At 34.8% G+C, this 18118-nt stretch overlaps 1 protein-coding gene across 11 annotated transcripts in view; it reads right to left on the bottom strand.

Moving 5' to 3' along the window:
* LOC136027600 (mitogen-activated protein kinase-binding protein 1-like) overlaps nt 1-18118 on the bottom strand; it is a 215511-nt gene that overhangs the window by 74671 nt on the left and 122722 nt on the right. For all 11 annotated transcript variants that reach the window (XM_065705011.1, XM_065705005.1, XM_065705009.1 and 8 more), the window contains 2 exons: nt 10160-10332; nt 1658-1811 (listed from right to left, as the gene is read on the bottom strand). In XM_065705011.1, the coding sequence (XP_065561083.1) occupies nt 1658-1811; nt 10160-10332 (327 nt within the window). The remainder of the gene's footprint in view (nt 1-1657; nt 1812-10159; nt 10333-18118) is intronic.

Genomic DNA, 18118 nt, shown 5'->3' with positions numbered 1-18118 from the left:
TTTATTAGTTCTCATTGAAACGAAAAAAAAACACCACTTTCTGTCTTTTAATCAAACTCTTATCAATCTACATGCTGAGAATAGTCAAATGCCCCCCCGTCGTATTTTACATGTTACTCCTTTTAATTTTTTAATGAACTTTCCTAAGACCTGAAAAATACTTGTCTTAGTATTTTCCTTTCTTATTGGGAAAGTATCCCACCCCTCCCTTCGATTTTTACAAAACGGCACCATCGCTTACTAGTATCCACAAATAAAGGGTTCCAATGGACAGGAATTTCTAACGTGAAAGAGACTGTCAATTAAATATATCATGCAGAAGAATAGGTGAATAAAATAAACAAATATAAAGTTTTGACACAAGAATAGACTACTATGTAGGCATCTTAGCAGAAAATTGGTTTGTTTGGTGTTGAAAAGAGCTCAGGAGTATTCTCCAAATCCTGGAATATTCGCCATTCAGGAGCATTCCCATTCAGAAAATGACTCAAATCAGAGCCAGTAGGTAACCAAGCCAAGGGAAAAAAGCGACGTCTTTACAACTATTATTCTGATAACAAGGTCCAAAACTTATTCGTTTCCTTAACCGGTCTTAAAAAGGGAACACTACTCCAAAATAGTTGTATTATACTAATATAGTCAATTTTTTAGTTGATTTTTCAGGAAACTCCATTATAGTTTTTTATTTCTTTTAAGCATTGTTAAAGCAGTTTCCTCCCTTATAAGTTATATACGGTCAATTAGTTTTAAGGAAAAGATCAGAACCCACTGCCATATCAGTCATTCAATGGTGTAAGGTATCTTCTCTTTTTTACCGTGTAATATACAGCTCAATGATCTTTGTAGATTCTGATTCGGTGGTTTTCACCTGGAGTAGAAGTTATTCTAAATAAACATTGTAAATAATGACGGAGATAACACTGCTTTTCCATAATACAAAATATATCAAATTAATTTCTCTACTTACTCTCTTTTGATTTGAGATTATTTTAATTCGTCGTGGTTTTAATCATTTCCCTTTCACAACGCCTAATTTTTCTCACTTACCAGCAAGACCGTATCCAGTGGGATTGGGTGGGTTTGAACCCACCCCCGAAAAAATCTTTGTCCTACTCGAAGTTTCTTTTTGTAACACCCTCCCCCTCCCAAAAAATTCTTTTGTAACCACTCCCCCCCCAAAAAAAATAGGAGACAAACCTTGGATACGACCCTGCTTACCATTGCTTTTTAACGGGTTTTTTTTTTTGCTACTATGGGCCGTGGTTCATTCCTTACGAGGTAGGTAGGGTGCATCAAATGTATGCGCGCTAGAAAGAAATTATAAACTCTGGGGAATTTCTGAATTGAAACTTGGGTTTTTAACGTTTTTTTTTCATTTCTAGTGCTAAATAATATGCTAAATATACAATGTACATTCATACCGCCAAATTTTACGCTAAAACATTTTTCCGGAGAGGGAGAGTACAAAACCCTCTAATTCGCCCAAAAGAAAAAAAAACCTTCCATAAATTATATACTCACCCATTAATTCCTAATTAATATAGGCTAATTATAAGAATAGTCAATTACAATAATTATACACTGTACATCGAATGCTTGTACAGTAGAAACAAGTTATAAACCCTAATTAAGAGGTCTTTCAAATTAAAAAGCCTACTTGATCCACGTTGAAAACATGAATGAGGCGATCTCTTGAGGCGGACACAAGAAACTTGTGACCTGACTCCGGTCTTGAATATTCGAGACACAGCACCTCAGCGTCATGAGCTTCAATTGTGACAACCTTTTCCAGTGTCTTGAGGTCATGGATCCTGAAACAAATTCAAATCTATGTTAGAAAATGATTGTCAAAAACTGAGAAAATAAAATTGGAAGTGAATGGAGGGGGAAGGGAGAACAGCACGACACTTCAATTTTTTTAAGATGAATAAATGCTGCCTTTAGTTGTACTCAATAAAAATAAGTTTGAATGAGGGTGTGCCTTAAAACGGTTGTCGAGCACAAATGAAAACAGCCAAAAACCAACACAATAACTATAAAACAGCCGAGGGTGGACAAATTCGTCATTAATAAGTGAAAATTTCTACCAGAGGAATATATAGCATCTATACCAAAATAGAAAACTTCATGAATAACGAAGAAAATAAGTTAATCGTAAAAACTCATCAGAGGAACAGACAGAGGTTGGGGGACGGAGGAGCAAGTACATCTTTTAATACCTAAGGGAGAGACATTTGTGGTTCTTCAATTTTCTCATTGAAAATGCCAAAAAAGACATTTTCAACAAAAAAATATTTAAAAGAGAAGTTTCTCCAAAATTTAGCAGGAAGGTTAGAAACGAATCTAGCGGGCCGAGCCCCACTCCCAATTGATACCACAGCAGAGAAATACCCCATCTTAAATTGTTTTAAGCGTTTTGAACATCATGGAAGGGGAGTAGACTTTTATTGTAGATCTACTATTCCTAGTCCACTAATAAAGTTTAGAGTTGCAAAAAATTTAATTTTAGATTTGTAATCAAGGTTTACTTCAGTTGGTTCTATTCAGTTGGAGCATTTAATTTACCAGTTTTTTGTTGTTCTTATATGCAATATTAACAACAGAATTCAACACTTATAACGAATGGCGAAAAAAATCAGATTCACAAGCACTGTCAAGTCAGTGGTGTCGGGGGGGGGGGGGGGGTCCTCCTGATTATTTGCCCTCCCCATCCCAAGATTTGGAATACTATCTTTTTCTTTATTTTCATCAAATAATATCTTGTTTTGCATTTTCACTGAAAAAAAATCAAAGAAGTGATGAATTCCCCCCCCCCCAGATTTTGATAATTTAGTTTTTCAGCCAGGTACTGATGAGAACCAAATTTAGTTCAATAGCCAGATTTCAACTCATCCGATTGAAAGACAGTTTTCTTGCTTTCATTATGCTATTTTTCTTACTTAAAAACAGTCTAAATTTCACCTATTTAATTACAAAAAAGAAACACTTTCATTTGGAAGAATAATCGGTTCCCTTGTGTTTCAAGTTATAGTTCAAAAAGCGATTCTACGACTAGAGAAAATTGTCCTAAAAGGAATAGAAGCTTCCAATTTATACACCAGTTAAAAGTTCGTAAAACTATTGGATAAGTAGGTCTATTTAAATGATTAAATAAAAAAACTAGTTTTTTTAACTGATTAAATAAAAAAACAAGTTTTTTTAAATGAAAGTAAGGAGCGACATTAAAACTTAAAACGAACAGAAATTACTCCGTATATGAAAGGGGCTATTCCTCCTCGACACCCCGCTCCTTACGCTAAAGTTTTTTATTGTTTTAAAAAGTAGAGTTGCGAGAAAGAATCAAACTTTAGCGCAAGGAGCGGGGTGTCGAGGAGGAAAAGTCCCTTTCATATACGGAGTAATTTCTGTTCGTTTTAAGTTTTAATGTCGCTCCTTACTTTCATATAAAAAAACTTGTTTTTTTATTTAATTTCTGAAAGTTTTTGAATTAATGCATGTCTGATTTTGGCTCTCCGTACATAAATTATAAAAATGAAATTTGCATAGTATTTCTTTTTTTGGCTAAATGGCTTTCTCTTAGTTTTGATCAGACGATTTTGAGAAATAAGGGGTGGGGAAGGAGGTCTAGTTGCCCTCCAATTTTTCGGTTACTTTAAAAGGCAACTAGATCTTTATTTTTAACGAACGTTTTTATTAGTAAAAAAAATACGTAACTTAAGAATTAACTTACGTAACAAACTTTTATATTCTTATATTTTTGATTATATATATGAGGGGGTTGGTCCCCTCGTTAATACCTCGCTCTTCACACTAAATCTTGTTTTATCCCAATTCTTTAAAAATGACCCCTGAATCAGAAAGGCCGTAGAATAAATAGTTGAAATTATTTAAAAAAAATTTAGCATAAAAAGCGAAGTATTTATCTCCTCCTAAATACCTCGCTCTTTATGCTAGAGTATTTTTAGAACCCCTCATATGCGTAATAATCTCTGTTCGTTTTAAGTTTTAATGCTTCTCCTTACTTTCAATTGAAAAAACTTTTTCATTTTTACATTTTCATTGTTTTTTTTATAGTAATGCTAGAAAGTCTTGCGCCCTTTTCATTGAATTTCTCTTCCCCCATTAAATATTCCTCCAAGGAAAGATCCTCCCATATAGCCCCCTCCCCTGAACCCCAAACACAAACCAAAAAAAATCCCCCTGATAACGTCGGTACACTTCCCAGTAACCATTACTGTATGTAAACATTGGTCAAAGTTTGTAACCTGCAGCCCCTCCCCCAGGGACTGTGGGGGGTAAGTCATCACCAAAGACATAGTTATTATGGTTTTCGACTATGCTGAACAAAATGGCCATCTCAAAATTTTGATCCGTTGACTTTGGGGAAAAAATGAGCGTGGGAGGGGGCCTAGGTGCCCTCCAATTTTTTTGGTCAATTAAAAAGGGCACTAGAACCTTTCATTTCCGTTAGAATGAGCCCTTTTGCAACACTCTAGGACCACTTGGTCGATACAATGACCCCTGGGAAAAAAACCTAAACAAAAAAACAAAAAAACAAATAAACACGCACCCGTGATTTGTCTTCTGGCAAAAAATACGAAATTCCACATTTTTGTAGATTGGACCTTGAAATTTTTTCTATAGGGTTCTCTGATACGCTGAATGCGATGGTGTAATTTTCGTTAAGATCCTATGACTTTTAGGGGGTGTTACCCCCTATTTTCCAAAATAAGGCAAATTTTCTCAGGCTCGTAACTTTTGATGACAAAGACTAAATTTGATGAAACTTATATATTTAAAATCAGCATAAAAATCCGATTCTTTTGATATATCTTTTAGCATCGAAATTCCGTTTTTCAGAGTTTCGTTTACTATTGAGCCGGGTCGCTCCTTACTACAATTCGTTACCAGGAACTGTTTGAAAGTAAGGAGCGACATTAAAACTTCAAACAAACAGAAATTACTCCGTACATGAAAGGGCCTGTTCCCTTCTCAACATCCTGCTCTACACACTAAAGTTTGACTCTTTCTTTCAATTCTACTTTATTAAACAGTAAAAACTTTAGCGTAAAGAGCAGGGTGACGAGAAGGGAACAGCCTCTTTCATACACGAAGTAATTTCTGTTTGTTTTAAGTTTTAATGTCGCTCCTTACTTTCAGTTAAAAAAAACTATTTTTTATGATTTCTGAACGTTTTTGAATTAATGCATGTTTGATTTTGGCTCACCGCACATAAATTATTAAAGTGAAATTTGCATATTAATTCTTTTTTTGGCTAAATGGCTTTCTCTTAGTTTTGATCAGACGAATTTGAGAAACAAGGGATGGGGAAGGAGGCCTAGTTGCCCTCTAATTTTTCGGTTACTTAAAAAAGGAACTAGAAGTTTTAATTTTTAACAAACATTTTTATTAGTAAAAAATATACGTAACTTAAGAATTAACTTACTTAACAAACTTCTATATTCTTATATTTTTATTATGTATATGAGGGGGTTTGTCCCCTCGTTAATACCTCGCTCTTGACACTAAAGCTTAAGTTGTGTCCCAATTCTTTAAGAATGACCCCTGAATCAGAAAGGCCGTAGAAAAATAGTTGAAATTACTAAAGATGATTTAGAATAAAGAGCGAGGTATTTAGGACGAGAATAACCCCTCATATGCGTAATAGTCTCTTTTCGTTTTATGTTTTAATGCTACTCCTTACTATCAATTGACAAAACTTTTTCATGTTTATTTTTTCATTGTTTTTTTTTTATAGTAATGCTAGAAAATCCTACACCCTTTTCATTGAATTTGTCTTCTCCCATGACATATTTCTCCAAGGAAAGATCCTCCCACATAAACCCCACCCCTCAACCCCCCAAGAAAAAAACCCTGAAAACGTCTGTACACTTTCCAATAACCATTACTGTATGTAAACAGTGGTCAAAGTAAGTAACTTGCAGCCCCTCCCCCAGGGACTATAGGGGGGGAGTAAATCATCCCCAAAGACATAATTATTATGGTTTTTGACTATGTTGAACAAAATGGCTATCTCAAAATTTTGATCCGTTGACTTCGGGTAAAAAATGAGGGTGGGAGGGGGCCTAGGTGCCCTCAAATTTTTTTGGTCACTTAAAAAGGGCACTAGAACATTTCATTTACGTTAGAATGAGCCCTCTTGCGACATTCTAGGGCCACTTGGTCGATACGATGACCCCTGGGGGAAAAAACAAACAAAAAAAATAAATAAAAAAATAAACACGCACCCGTGATCTGTCTTCTGGCAAAAAATACGAAATTCCACATTTTTGTGGATAGGAGCTTGAAATTTTTGCAATAGAGTTTTCTGATACGCTGAATGCGATGGTGTGATTTTTGTTAAGATTCTATGATTTTTAGGGGGTGTTTCCCCCCATTTTCCAAAATAAGGCAAATTTTCTCAGGCTCGTAACTTTTGACGATAAAGAGTAAATTTGATGAAACTTATATATTTAGAATCAGTATGAAAATTCAATTCTTTTGATGTATTTTTTAGTATCAAGATTCCGTTTTTTAGAGTTTTGTTTACTATTGAGCCGGGTCGCTCCTTACTACAGTTCGTTACTACGAACTGTTTGATGAAAATTTCGGAGAATCCGGCGTTGAATTTGACATACCAGGAGTTCAAACATCAGACGTATACGAGAATACGAAGAGCTAGGATGCTTTACGGTCTTCTGTACATCTATGGTCTCCTGTCACAATTTTCGGTCTTCAACAAAACTTAGGGTTTTCTATCGATTTATGTTCTTCTTTCCCAATTTCATAATCTTCTACCAAAATTGGGGGTCTTCTGTCGATTTACGATCTCTCGTAAGTTATGATCTTCTGTCGATACTTAATTGAGAAATTAAAATCTATCACACAAGATGAATCCCTTATGAAATTCATGTCTTCTATTTCCTTGAGAAGGATTATAAATTCATAGGGATCATCATCTATTTTTTAAACAAAGTATTTTTTTAGACTCACATTGAACCTTAGGTATCCCAGCTGACTTCCTCTTTTTCCTTTTAAGTCAAATTTGAAACACTATGCCCATTTTCTGAGAGTTCACATAGCAGCGTAGATTGGTAGTGTTTCCATTACATAATTATTCGATATGCGAACTCATATTCAATTACAGCTATTTGATGTACAAAATCAGTATTTTATACTTCAAAAGGCTATTTGATACCTAAAGTGGAAGGTGATTCTCTGTAATATATGTACACAAAAATCCAAGGACGTCTAATATAGCATGTTGTCGACAGGAAATATTATAGCCGCCTAGTTGCATCCAATTGAATTTTCAGGGAGGAGATCTAATGTTTAGATTATCTTATTTTTAAGCATATTAAAATTCTTCGATCATATATTTTAGTTTCTTTTTGCCAACATCTTCCTGTCTCTAGGTACGCCATAGGTGGGTCTGGATCCGTTGCAGAGAATAAAAATACTTTACCCAGGATAAAAATCAGATAAAAATAAGAGACACGTTTTATGACAATAAGAAACACGCTCATCAACACGAAGTGTTGATTAGTTGAGTATGTAGCTCATTACTGAGCTAATAGACAGGCTCTGCGATCACAGAATAGCATTGGTGGCAACAAACATTCTAGGGGACATTGTCAATGAATTGACATATGCTTGAATTGAAAACAGATTTGTTGAAACGATACTGCCATCAGGCCCAAATTTACCCACAGACCCACTAGGCCCGGACCTAGAGGCGCAATAAATTATCACTGTAATTTTTTTAACAAAAACTGGACTAATTATTGTCAAAGTGCCAGGTATACTCCGCCGCCGCGTTGCCTTTTCACAGAAAAGGGATTTTAAAATAACATGAGAATTCCGATGGCCGCTTATAAACTTTCAGATGTTTCCCAAGAATGGAAGCTGAGAGTTTGAAGTCACCTCTCTCTTTCTTTACGTTTGGCTCATCCGTTGCGTTCTGTTCAGTGCTTCTACTATCCCCAAATTTTCGGGATTTTCCCAGAAAAATCTAGCAAAAACGGAGCGGCAAAACGCTTAGGTCTAGAACAGTCAAAGCTTTAAATTCTGCCCTGAATGTCATCGTAAGATATGCTGCTGGACCTTGCAATCATATCTAATTTCTAACTGTCTATTACGTCTTAAGGCAACGAAGAAAAAGTTCTTTTAGAAAAACACCTCTACTGGGAGGCTATTCCAAATATCAACAGTAGGTCAACGTAGTTCTTATTGAGGTATCCCTGGTGGGGATTCCCTGATCTAAGGTAGTCCTATCCAACAGCAGTATGTCGGACAATCACACAGACCTAGCTCTACCAAGCATGAGCAGCGACAATTCCTCTGTTGTAAGATACAGCATATATTTATAAACTACACCACATCAACATACTTCAGGTTAAAAGGTGCTGGTAACTTGGATACATCTGTTCATCCTAATCGCTCAATTTTGAATTTACTTAAGAGAAGCAGTGCAAATCTATGGGGCATCCACGGAAACTGGACAATCATATTGATGAGGAAGAAGAATTTTGCATCAGAGGATTCATTCTAGCTTTGGGGAACAGGGTGACAACTAAAAATGAAACACTTTGAGACTCAAGATATAAATGAAAAATATACTATTACTGTCAAGTTACAAGTCTTATTATTTCAAATTCATGGTTAATGCTCGGTGTGCAGTTACCGGTCTGTTGTTTTTCCCATCTCCTACTATGTTGATATAACTATTTTAATACATCACCAAGAGAAAACAATTTTGCAATAATTCCATAGCCGACATTCAGTTCTATCCATCTATCGAATTAAATCTTTGAAAGTCGGTGATATATAGTTCTTTAGATTCAAAATACATCGACTATTAGTTGAAAATCGTTGAAAAAGGAGCATTTTCCTTTTTTTTTCTTTCTTTTTTCTTAGGCAATTTTCGAGCCTTCTTTATGATAAAAGAATCTTGTCCGTTTGGTGCAAGCAGTGACGGTTCTAGCCTCTCTTGCGACAGTGGCAAAATCTTGATTAGCCCCCCCCCTTCTCTCCTATAAATTTCCATGCGAAATATTCGCGAAATTTTCATTTATTAAATTTCATTTATTTAATTTTGATTTTTGTTACTTTATATGGGAAAAGATGATATGCCTCCTTTTTTTTATTAAAATAAGTTTCAAAAATTACAAAACGATTGAAAATGTCAGATTATTTATTTGAAATTTTGCGCCCCTAGAATTTCGGCGCCAGGGGCAAGTGTCCCATCAGCCCCCTTCTAAAACCACCTTTAGGTGATTAAATCCAGAGTCTTGTCGCAAAATCGCCTATTCTGGAGGGAACATAAACCATAAAGAAAAAAAAAGAAGAAAAAAGAAACCGTATTCCAAGAAATTTACAGTATGCTGGAAGCTTAGTAAGGACAAGCTGAGAATGAATTTCGAACATTAGGGGAAAAAGAAAAAATCTAACAAAATCAACTAACGAAAAGAGTAGGGGAAAAGGCATAGGAGGTGAAGAAAATTAGAAACAACAAACAATAAAATGTAGGGCAGATCAAAAACCAAAGACCAAGAATCATACTTATATTTAACTGGTAAGTGTCCGTAACTTACGGCAATCGCAAAAAAATAAAATGAAGACGTGATGCTATGCAAGGGGTAACGGTTTCTCCTTAGCACTTTCAGATGCTAACAGGAGAGCATGTTTTTTTTTTATCATGCCTGAATCATAAAGGCAAGCAAGTTTATCTCATTATAGGGATTGCATAGTCAGTAGGTTTATTTAAAAGGTAAAGAATACGACATTGGACTTTATAGTCCCTACCGGCTGTGCTGATCTCCGTTTTATAGCCCTTCTCCCAGGAAGTGCAATGGGGGGTTGGGGTAGAAAGTGATAAATTTTGTTCATATTTTGTGTCAAGGCTAGGGGATCGAGTAGAAACTTACAAGGTTTTTTAGGTAGAGGGGGGGGGGGACTTGAAAATCTGTCTCTGGGAGATTAAGGTAAATTTTTTTCTTCTGTCATCACAAGAACAAAGCATGCGCTATGTTTCAATTCGTTTTTTTTTTTGTCTGTCACTCGATAAGCTGTTTTGCTAGCAAAATATATTCGAAGATAAACTGCAAGGAGCTAAGGTGGAGAGAGAAAATATGTAAACAATTATCTGAATTGCTCTTACCTAATGTTACCCGATCGGTCTCCAGAAGCTAAATGCCTTCCATCTGGACTGATACGAATGCATCGAACACCATTTTTGCCATCTAAAGGTGTTGAAGTCTCTCCATTAGGGGGCTCTACAATATCCCGTAATGAAGAATAGCTTGAATCAAAGTAAACTGTCTTCAGCAATTCCTGAAATCATGCAAATTTTTTAAACATAATTAGACAACTTGATCCGTTCAAAAATTTCAAAAATTGAAATATTTTATTTAATAACAAAGCCACAAACTTGTTTACAGTACTCGATTTTACCTAAATCAGTAATTTAGAATACAGAGGCAGGATAGGAGTTCACCCCCCCCCATCCTCCCCTAAGAATTGAAAGACCTCAATTATTTTACAATGTTTTCTATGTGATTTGCCAGTTTTCGGAAATCCCAACCACGGCCGATCACGCCCCATTTGCAGGTAATAATACCTCCGTGAAGACCTGAAACGAAATCTAGTAATTGAAAAGAAAAATCTCATCTAACTCTGATAAATTACGCATAAGATTTGTTGCACTATTTTTAGATGGAATTGGTCTTTTTTCAATTTATTGATATATAAAGGGTAAAAAATTTATTTTACTTAATAAATGGGTCATTTTGAGAGTATATACACCTACAGCCGTATCCAGGATTTCCTTTTTTGGGGGGGTGTACAAAAGAACTTTTTTTCGGAGGGGTTCTACAAAAAAAAAACTTTATAAAACGCAAAAAAAATTGTTCATATATTTATTTTTTACGTTTTTACGAATCGGACAAATATTTGGGGGGGGGGGTTAAATCCCCTAATCCCCCTCGATACGACCTTGTATACAGCAAACCGCGTCAAAAAATGCAGTATATAGTACTTATTATAGCTCATAAGATCCAAGACAATACAATTTGCCAAGAAAGTCATAGCTCAAAGCATCGAATTTGAACTTACGGCCATATTTGCACAGTAGCCATATCTGAGTACAGGGAGCCCCCTTCCCTGCCCCAGGGACATGGACAAACTACCGCTTAAAATCACTTATTTTATTTCGAACTTCCGAATTTTCAATATACTGGCTGTATCTTTTTGGAATATAGTTACTCTCATTGAGGGACGTAAACTTCAGGAACCAAATCCCAATTTTCATTTTATCAAATAAAACTATTCTCCCCCCCCCCCCCCATTTCTAAGAAAATCTGACTTATGTGCCCGCTCCCTTTAAATGTGTGTTAAAAACATACTTGTTATGTTTTTAATCATTATAAAGAACAAAAAAAAGATATATTACCACAAATCAGACAATTATTGAAGTTTCACTTCCATTGAAGCTTTAAAATCAGTTCCGATTGACCTTTGAATAATAATCGCACATCAGGTATTTGGCTAGTTGATCTTTAATGCCAACTCTAAAGCCAATTTGCGTTATAGCTTATGAATTCGTAATGAATTTTAGCAGATTGAAAAACAAGAAGATTTAAAGTTCGTTTTTAAATAAATTTAAATGCGTAAAATAGAACAGGTTTTTCAAACGTCATTACTGCAAAATACGAGCTGCTTCGTCCGCATGCTAAAAAAACATACATCTAAGATTTTAAACAGTTTAAATATTTGAAACCTGCTTTCTTTTGAAGTGCTTCAATATAAGAAAGAGTATGAACTATGTTTTTAGAAATACCGACCACACTGCCTTTCCATCATAAACATCAACAACAAGAAGATCAATAGGGAATTCTTTTGGCAAGACAGTAGAATACTAATATCCTATGTTCAACCCTATGAACCCTATGTTCACGGGCCGTCCTTCCCAAAACATAAATATATAAAAGAAAAGAGACTTAAAATAACATACAACTATTGAAACTAAACGAAAATTTTTAAAACAGTCGCAGCATCCTTACTTCAGCGAAGTTCTACCAGGACTGATACATAAAGTGAGGTGAAACAAAGCAATTCATTGAAGTGAAATAGAAATAATTAAACACGCGTTTTCACTGCTAATCTTGCCTCTTTGGCAGCTAACCTCGAAGCTCTTTTTGTAAATGGTTCTGTGTTAGTGTCTATAGTTTTTTTAATATAATACATGAGCAAATTGCTCTTCTTTCCGGATATTTAAGTGTAATCTGAATTTTAAAACATGGGAATAAGATTTTCAATTCTGCAAAATTCCAAGAATTTTTGTTGGTTAATAATATTAACTTGTTTTTTGACTAAACTAATAAAATAAAAGATATCACTGGTCAGCTGCTCCCCATATGCAAGACGTATACATAGGCACTTTTCTCTAGATCCAAAGCTTAGAACTGAAATCCCATTATCCTTAAAAGAAAACACAAAGGAGAGGCAACGCTGGACTAAGAAGATGTTTTCTTGGGAGAAAATGGCTGGTGTCAGCAGTTAGTATCAGACGACTGAGCTTTGCTCGTTAAAAAAAAAGGACAGGTTTTTATTCTCTTCCGCAAAACAACTTTAATTTTATTTTATTCAGCAAACCTTTTTGTTTTTCTGTTGTTTTTTTAATATAATGTATGAGCAAATTGCTCTTCTTTCCGGGTATTTAAGTGTAATCTGAATCTTAAAACATGGGAATAAGATTTTCAATTCTGCAACATTCCAAGAATTTTTGTTGGTTAATAATATTAACTTGTTTTTTGACTAAACTAATAAAATTAATTATATCACTGGTCAGCTGCTCCCCATATGCAAGACGTATACATAGGCACTTTTCTCTAGATCCAAAGCTTAGAACTGAAATTCCATTATCCTTAAAAGAAAATATAAAGATGAGGCAACACTGGACTAAGAAGATGTTTTCTTGGGAGAAAATGGCTGGTGTCAGCAGTTAATATCAGACGACTGAGCTTTGCTCGTTAAAAAAAAGGACAGGTTTTTATTGTCTTCCGCAAAACAACTTTAATTTTATTTTATTCAGCAAACCTTTTTGTTTTTCTGTTGTTTTTTTAATATAATGTATGAGCAAATTCCTCTTCTTTCCGGGTATTTAAGTGTAACTAAATAAAAAAACAAGTTTTTTTAACTGAAAGTAAGGAGCGACATTAAAACTTAAAACGCAGTTTGACTCTTTCTCTCAATTCTTCTTTTTAAAACAGTAAAAAACTTTAGCATAAAGAGCGGGGCGTTGATGAGGAAGCAGCCTCTTTCATATGCGAAGTAATTTCTGTGCGTTTTAAGTTTTAATGTCGCTCCTTACTTTCAGTTAAAAAAAACTTTTTTTTTTTTATTTAATTTCTGAACGTTTTTGAATCAATGCATGTTTTGATTTTGGCTCTCCGCAGAGGAATAATCAAAACGAAAATTACATTTTTTTTTTTTTTTTGCTAAATGGCTTTCTCATAATTTTGATCGAATGATTTTGAGATGAAAAGAGCGGGTAACGAAGCCTAGTTACCCTCCAATTTTTTGGTTAATTAAAAAGGCAACTAGAAATTTTAATTTTTTACGAATCTTTCTATTGGTAAAAGATTTACGTAACTTATAAATTAGCTTACGTAAAGAACTTTTTTATTCTCATGTTTTTATTACATATATGAGTGGATTCACCCCTTCGTCAGTACCTCGCTCTTTACACTAAAGCTTAAATTTTATCCCAATTTATTAAGAATGACCCCTGAATCACAAAAGCCGTAGAATAAATAGTTGAAATTACTAAAAATACTTTAGCGTAAAGAGCGAGGTATTAGAAGGAGATGAGCCCCTCATATGGGTAATAATTTCTGGTTGTTTTAAGTTTTATTGCTGTTCCTTACTTCCAGCTTAACAAGCTTTTTCACATTTATTTTTTAATTGTTATTTTTTTTTAAATAATGCTAGTAAATCCTGCTCTCCCTTCATAGAAATTTTCTTCTCTCATGGCAAATTCTCGATGGAAAGTTCCCCCAGCACATCCCCCTCTTCTCAACCCCTCCCCCCAACCAAAAAAATCCTCCTGAAAACGCCTGTATACTTTCCAATAGCCAATACTATATGTAAGCACAGGTCAAAGTTTGTAACTTGTTGCCGCTCCCACGGGGACTGTGGGGGAGTAAGTCGTCCCCAAAGACATAGTTATAAGGTTTTTCGACTACGCTGAATAAAATGGCTATCTCAGAATTTTGATCCGTTGACTTTGGAAAAATAATTAGCGTGGGAGGGGGCCTAGGTGCCTTCCAATTTTTTTGGTCACTTAAAAAGGGCACTAGAACTTTCATTTCCGTTAGAATGAGCCCTCTTGCAACACTCTAGGACAACTGGGTCGATACGATCACCCCTGGGGAAAAAAACAACAAAAAAACAAATAAACACGCATCCGTGATCTGCCTTCTGGCAAAAAAAGCAAAATTCCACATTTTTGTAGATAGGAGCTCGAAACTTCTAAAGTAGGGTTCTCTAATACGCTGAATCTGATGGTGTGATTCTATGACTTTTAGGGGGTGTTTCCCCCTATTTTCCAAAATGACGCAAATTTTCTCAGGCTCGTAACTTTTGATGGGTAAGACTAAACTTGATGAAACTTATATATTTAAAACCAGCATTAAAATGCGATTCTTATGATGTAGCTATTAGTATCAAAATTCCATTTTTTAGAGTTTTGGTTACTATTGAGCCGGGTCGCTCCTTACTACAGTTCGTTACCACGAACTGTTTGATCCGAATCTTAAAACATGGGAATAAGATTTTCAGTTCTGCAACATTCCAAGAATTTTTGTTGGTTAATAATATTAATGTGTTTTTTTAAACTTTTAGCACAGACATTGATCTTCAACCCAATTTATTATAACTATTCAAAGTATTTGTGACATCAGTCATATGAAAGATTTTTTTTCCAAAATTAAGACCCTAAGAATGACTTTCCCAAAGTCACGACCAATCAAGATCTTTATTTCACAGCGGAATTAGTATGTAAATTTTAAGCAGCAGAGGGAGGGAACGGGGATAACGAAACCCAGCTCCACCGATGGAGAGAGAAAAACGAGCGTGGGTTGCGCATACTTCCTCCTGTTTGGAAATTGGTATATACTAATTTAATGGGGCATACCTATTCCATACAGCTAAATCCTTAAATTCCATGGATAAAAGAGCAGTTATAGGGTTGGTGAAGCCCGGGGCAAAATTAATTAAAGCGCCCCTCCCTACTCAAAAATAAACAAAAAAAGTCGAAAGGGTGAAAAAATTATAAAAGTGGGCAATCTCTCAGTTGCAGCCCCCCCCCCCCCTGGAACGGCTCTGATAGATAACAATATATAGCAAAAGATTTTTGACTAACCGCAACATACAGCATGCTTAAATCTCTGCAAACTAGAAATTAGTCACGCTTTGAACATTAATTTTTGGGATTATGCTACCTCTAAAAAAGTCTATTATACACTTAAGAGTAAAATATATGCCCATAACTTCACAGGTTCGTGACGGATCTCAAAAATGGATATAACTCTCAGAAAGTTTAAAAGATTTTAAAAATAGTAGTAAAATGCCGTTCTTTTAGGGGTAGGGCCCGATAATAAAAAGACTTACTTCTTTTTTCTTTTTTTTATCTCAATTGTTTCTTTCCATTATTATCATTTACTATTACTACTACTATTACTAACAACAACTCACCACAGCATCAAGCCACCTGAGGCCAAAACAACTACGCACGCTCCTCCTCCATCTCAGTCTATTCAAAGCCTCCCTCTTTACACTCTCACAGGAACTTCCAATTTTCTTGTAATCCTTCTTCATAACAAACTCCCACTCCAACCACAGACCACCTGCTTTCCTTTTAGCCCTAGACGGTTGACCCAAAAGGACAATTTTCGGGAGTCTATTATTATTATTATTTAATTATTATTCATTATATTATTATCACCATTAATTATATTATTATTATATTGATATTATTACTGCTACTTTAATTGATATTATTTCATTATTTCTTTCGGGGGTAGGGCCGTTAGTACAAAAACATACTTTATTGGAAAGTTTGAATAAGAAATGCCTAGAAATTAGGGGAAATTGAGGAATTTTGTCCTTTTTTTGGCGGGGGAGGGCTCAATACCATTTTCCTGTGAACATAATTGCTAGAACTCCTATCTCAAAAGGAAGCATATGCAAGATAAAGCAATCAGTATAAAGTTCTCAAAATGGAATATACAAGATTATGGTGTCAACAACTACAAGCCGCCAACAAAATCTAACAACAGCGAACCAAATCAACAACAAATTATTTTTGTTTATTGTTCCAAGCTAATACCAGAAATTTCTCATGCTTAACATACAGAAATACTCTTAGAAAGATTTAACGGTCTTATACAGTTATAACCAAGAGACTAAAGTGGTTTTCACACCACCAACGTGATTTTCAATACCAAGTGGTTAAGCTACTTTTATCTTCCACAATCCTTTCACACTAGGCTAAATTGGAATTTCAAAAAAATTGGTCATAATTATCGTCTAAAATCATCACCATCATCAAAAGCAAAGTATTTAAAGACAAAAATGTAAAACAGATACGGATATTCAAGCTCTGATTAAGCGTGGATAGCTAAATACCAAGGACAATAAAATGAAATCTGATTCTTTGAATTGGTTAAGTAGAAATTTACATAATTATGTTCGTATTAAAGTATCAGGAAAGCCCCGGAAGATAATTTTTATTGACAAGACCTCTATATGCACTTAGGTAGTTCTACGCTTAACAGGCGCCAAGTTTGAAAATAAGGAACGTGTGTGAAAAATAAGCGGAAAATGAGGGAAAAGAATATATCGCCATGAAGCTCAAGAAGTGTAACTTTCCTGATTGCTTTTTTAAAAGACAAACAGTGCCATAAACCTAAGCTATGCATTATGGATATTATTAAAAATATTCAAGATTAAAAGCTTCAAATTAGTTAATTGACTTACTTAAAAAAAAATCTTTTTAGAAAGACCAACTAGGCTATTTAATTATGTTATATTTATCCTTTTACTTGAATATTGGCATGTAAATAGAATCCTTAGTTTCTTGCGCTCTAAAAATATCACTTTTAGTACTTAATTTTTACATATTCCCACTAGCCTTTATTTGTTCAATATCCTGAAAAAAATAATGGGTGTATCATCCTAATGATTCACTTACGATCATCCATAGATAAATTAACAGAAATTATTCCGTATATGAAAGGGGTTGTCCCCTCCTCAACGCCCCGCTCTTTACGCTAAAGTTTGACTCTTTGTCACAACTCTACTTTTTAAAACAATAAAAAAAAAAATTGATGTAACTACTGGTATCAAAATTCCGTTTTTTAGAGTTTCGGTTAGTATTGGGCCGGGTTGCTCCTTACTATAGTTTGTTACCACAAACTGTTTAACAAGAAAAAGCTTCCGACAAGATTCAATTTCGGCAACTACAGAGAGGATTTACACAACAACAAAAATACCAATAGGTGTATAAGAAACAAAAGAAAAATCCCGGTTTTCAGGAATGAATAGACCGAAGATGGGGCCAGGGTGTAAAAAACATTTTAATTTTAATGTCCTGGGTACTTTAAAGAAAAACCTTACTGATTTATTTTTAAAAGTTACTTTGTTGCTACTATTAAGTTTTGGCTATTGATTTTTCTATATGGGAAGGTATAAAGAGGGAGGACTTGAATAGATTGGGATGGAAAAGGAGCGTGCGTAGCTGTGTTGGCCTCAGGCGACTTGGTGCTGCGATGAGTTGTTAGTAGTAGTAGTAAGAGAACATAAACTGACGTACTGTAAAATTTTAAGCAGACCTGAGTCTAGTTAGTCCCTACTTACTAATTAAATTTGTTCCGTAAGATTATATCACCAAACGCACAATCTTGAGTTATCCTAGCATGAAAGGCTTTAGGCGTAGCATTGAAGAATCCTAAATCTCAAGCACTTAACCTGTTGAGCCAATATTTCAAAAATTACTTATGTTGACCGGATCAACTTTAATATAGATCAATTATTAGTCTGCATTGAGAACCAAAACGGT

The sequence above is a fragment of the Artemia franciscana genome, chromosome 5 (genome assembly GCF_032884065.1).
Source record: "Artemia franciscana chromosome 5, ASM3288406v1, whole genome shotgun sequence".
Lineage (NCBI taxonomy): Eukaryota > Metazoa > Arthropoda > Branchiopoda > Anostraca > Artemiidae > Artemia > Artemia franciscana.
This window is presented reverse-complemented; position numbering and strand designations above follow the sequence as displayed.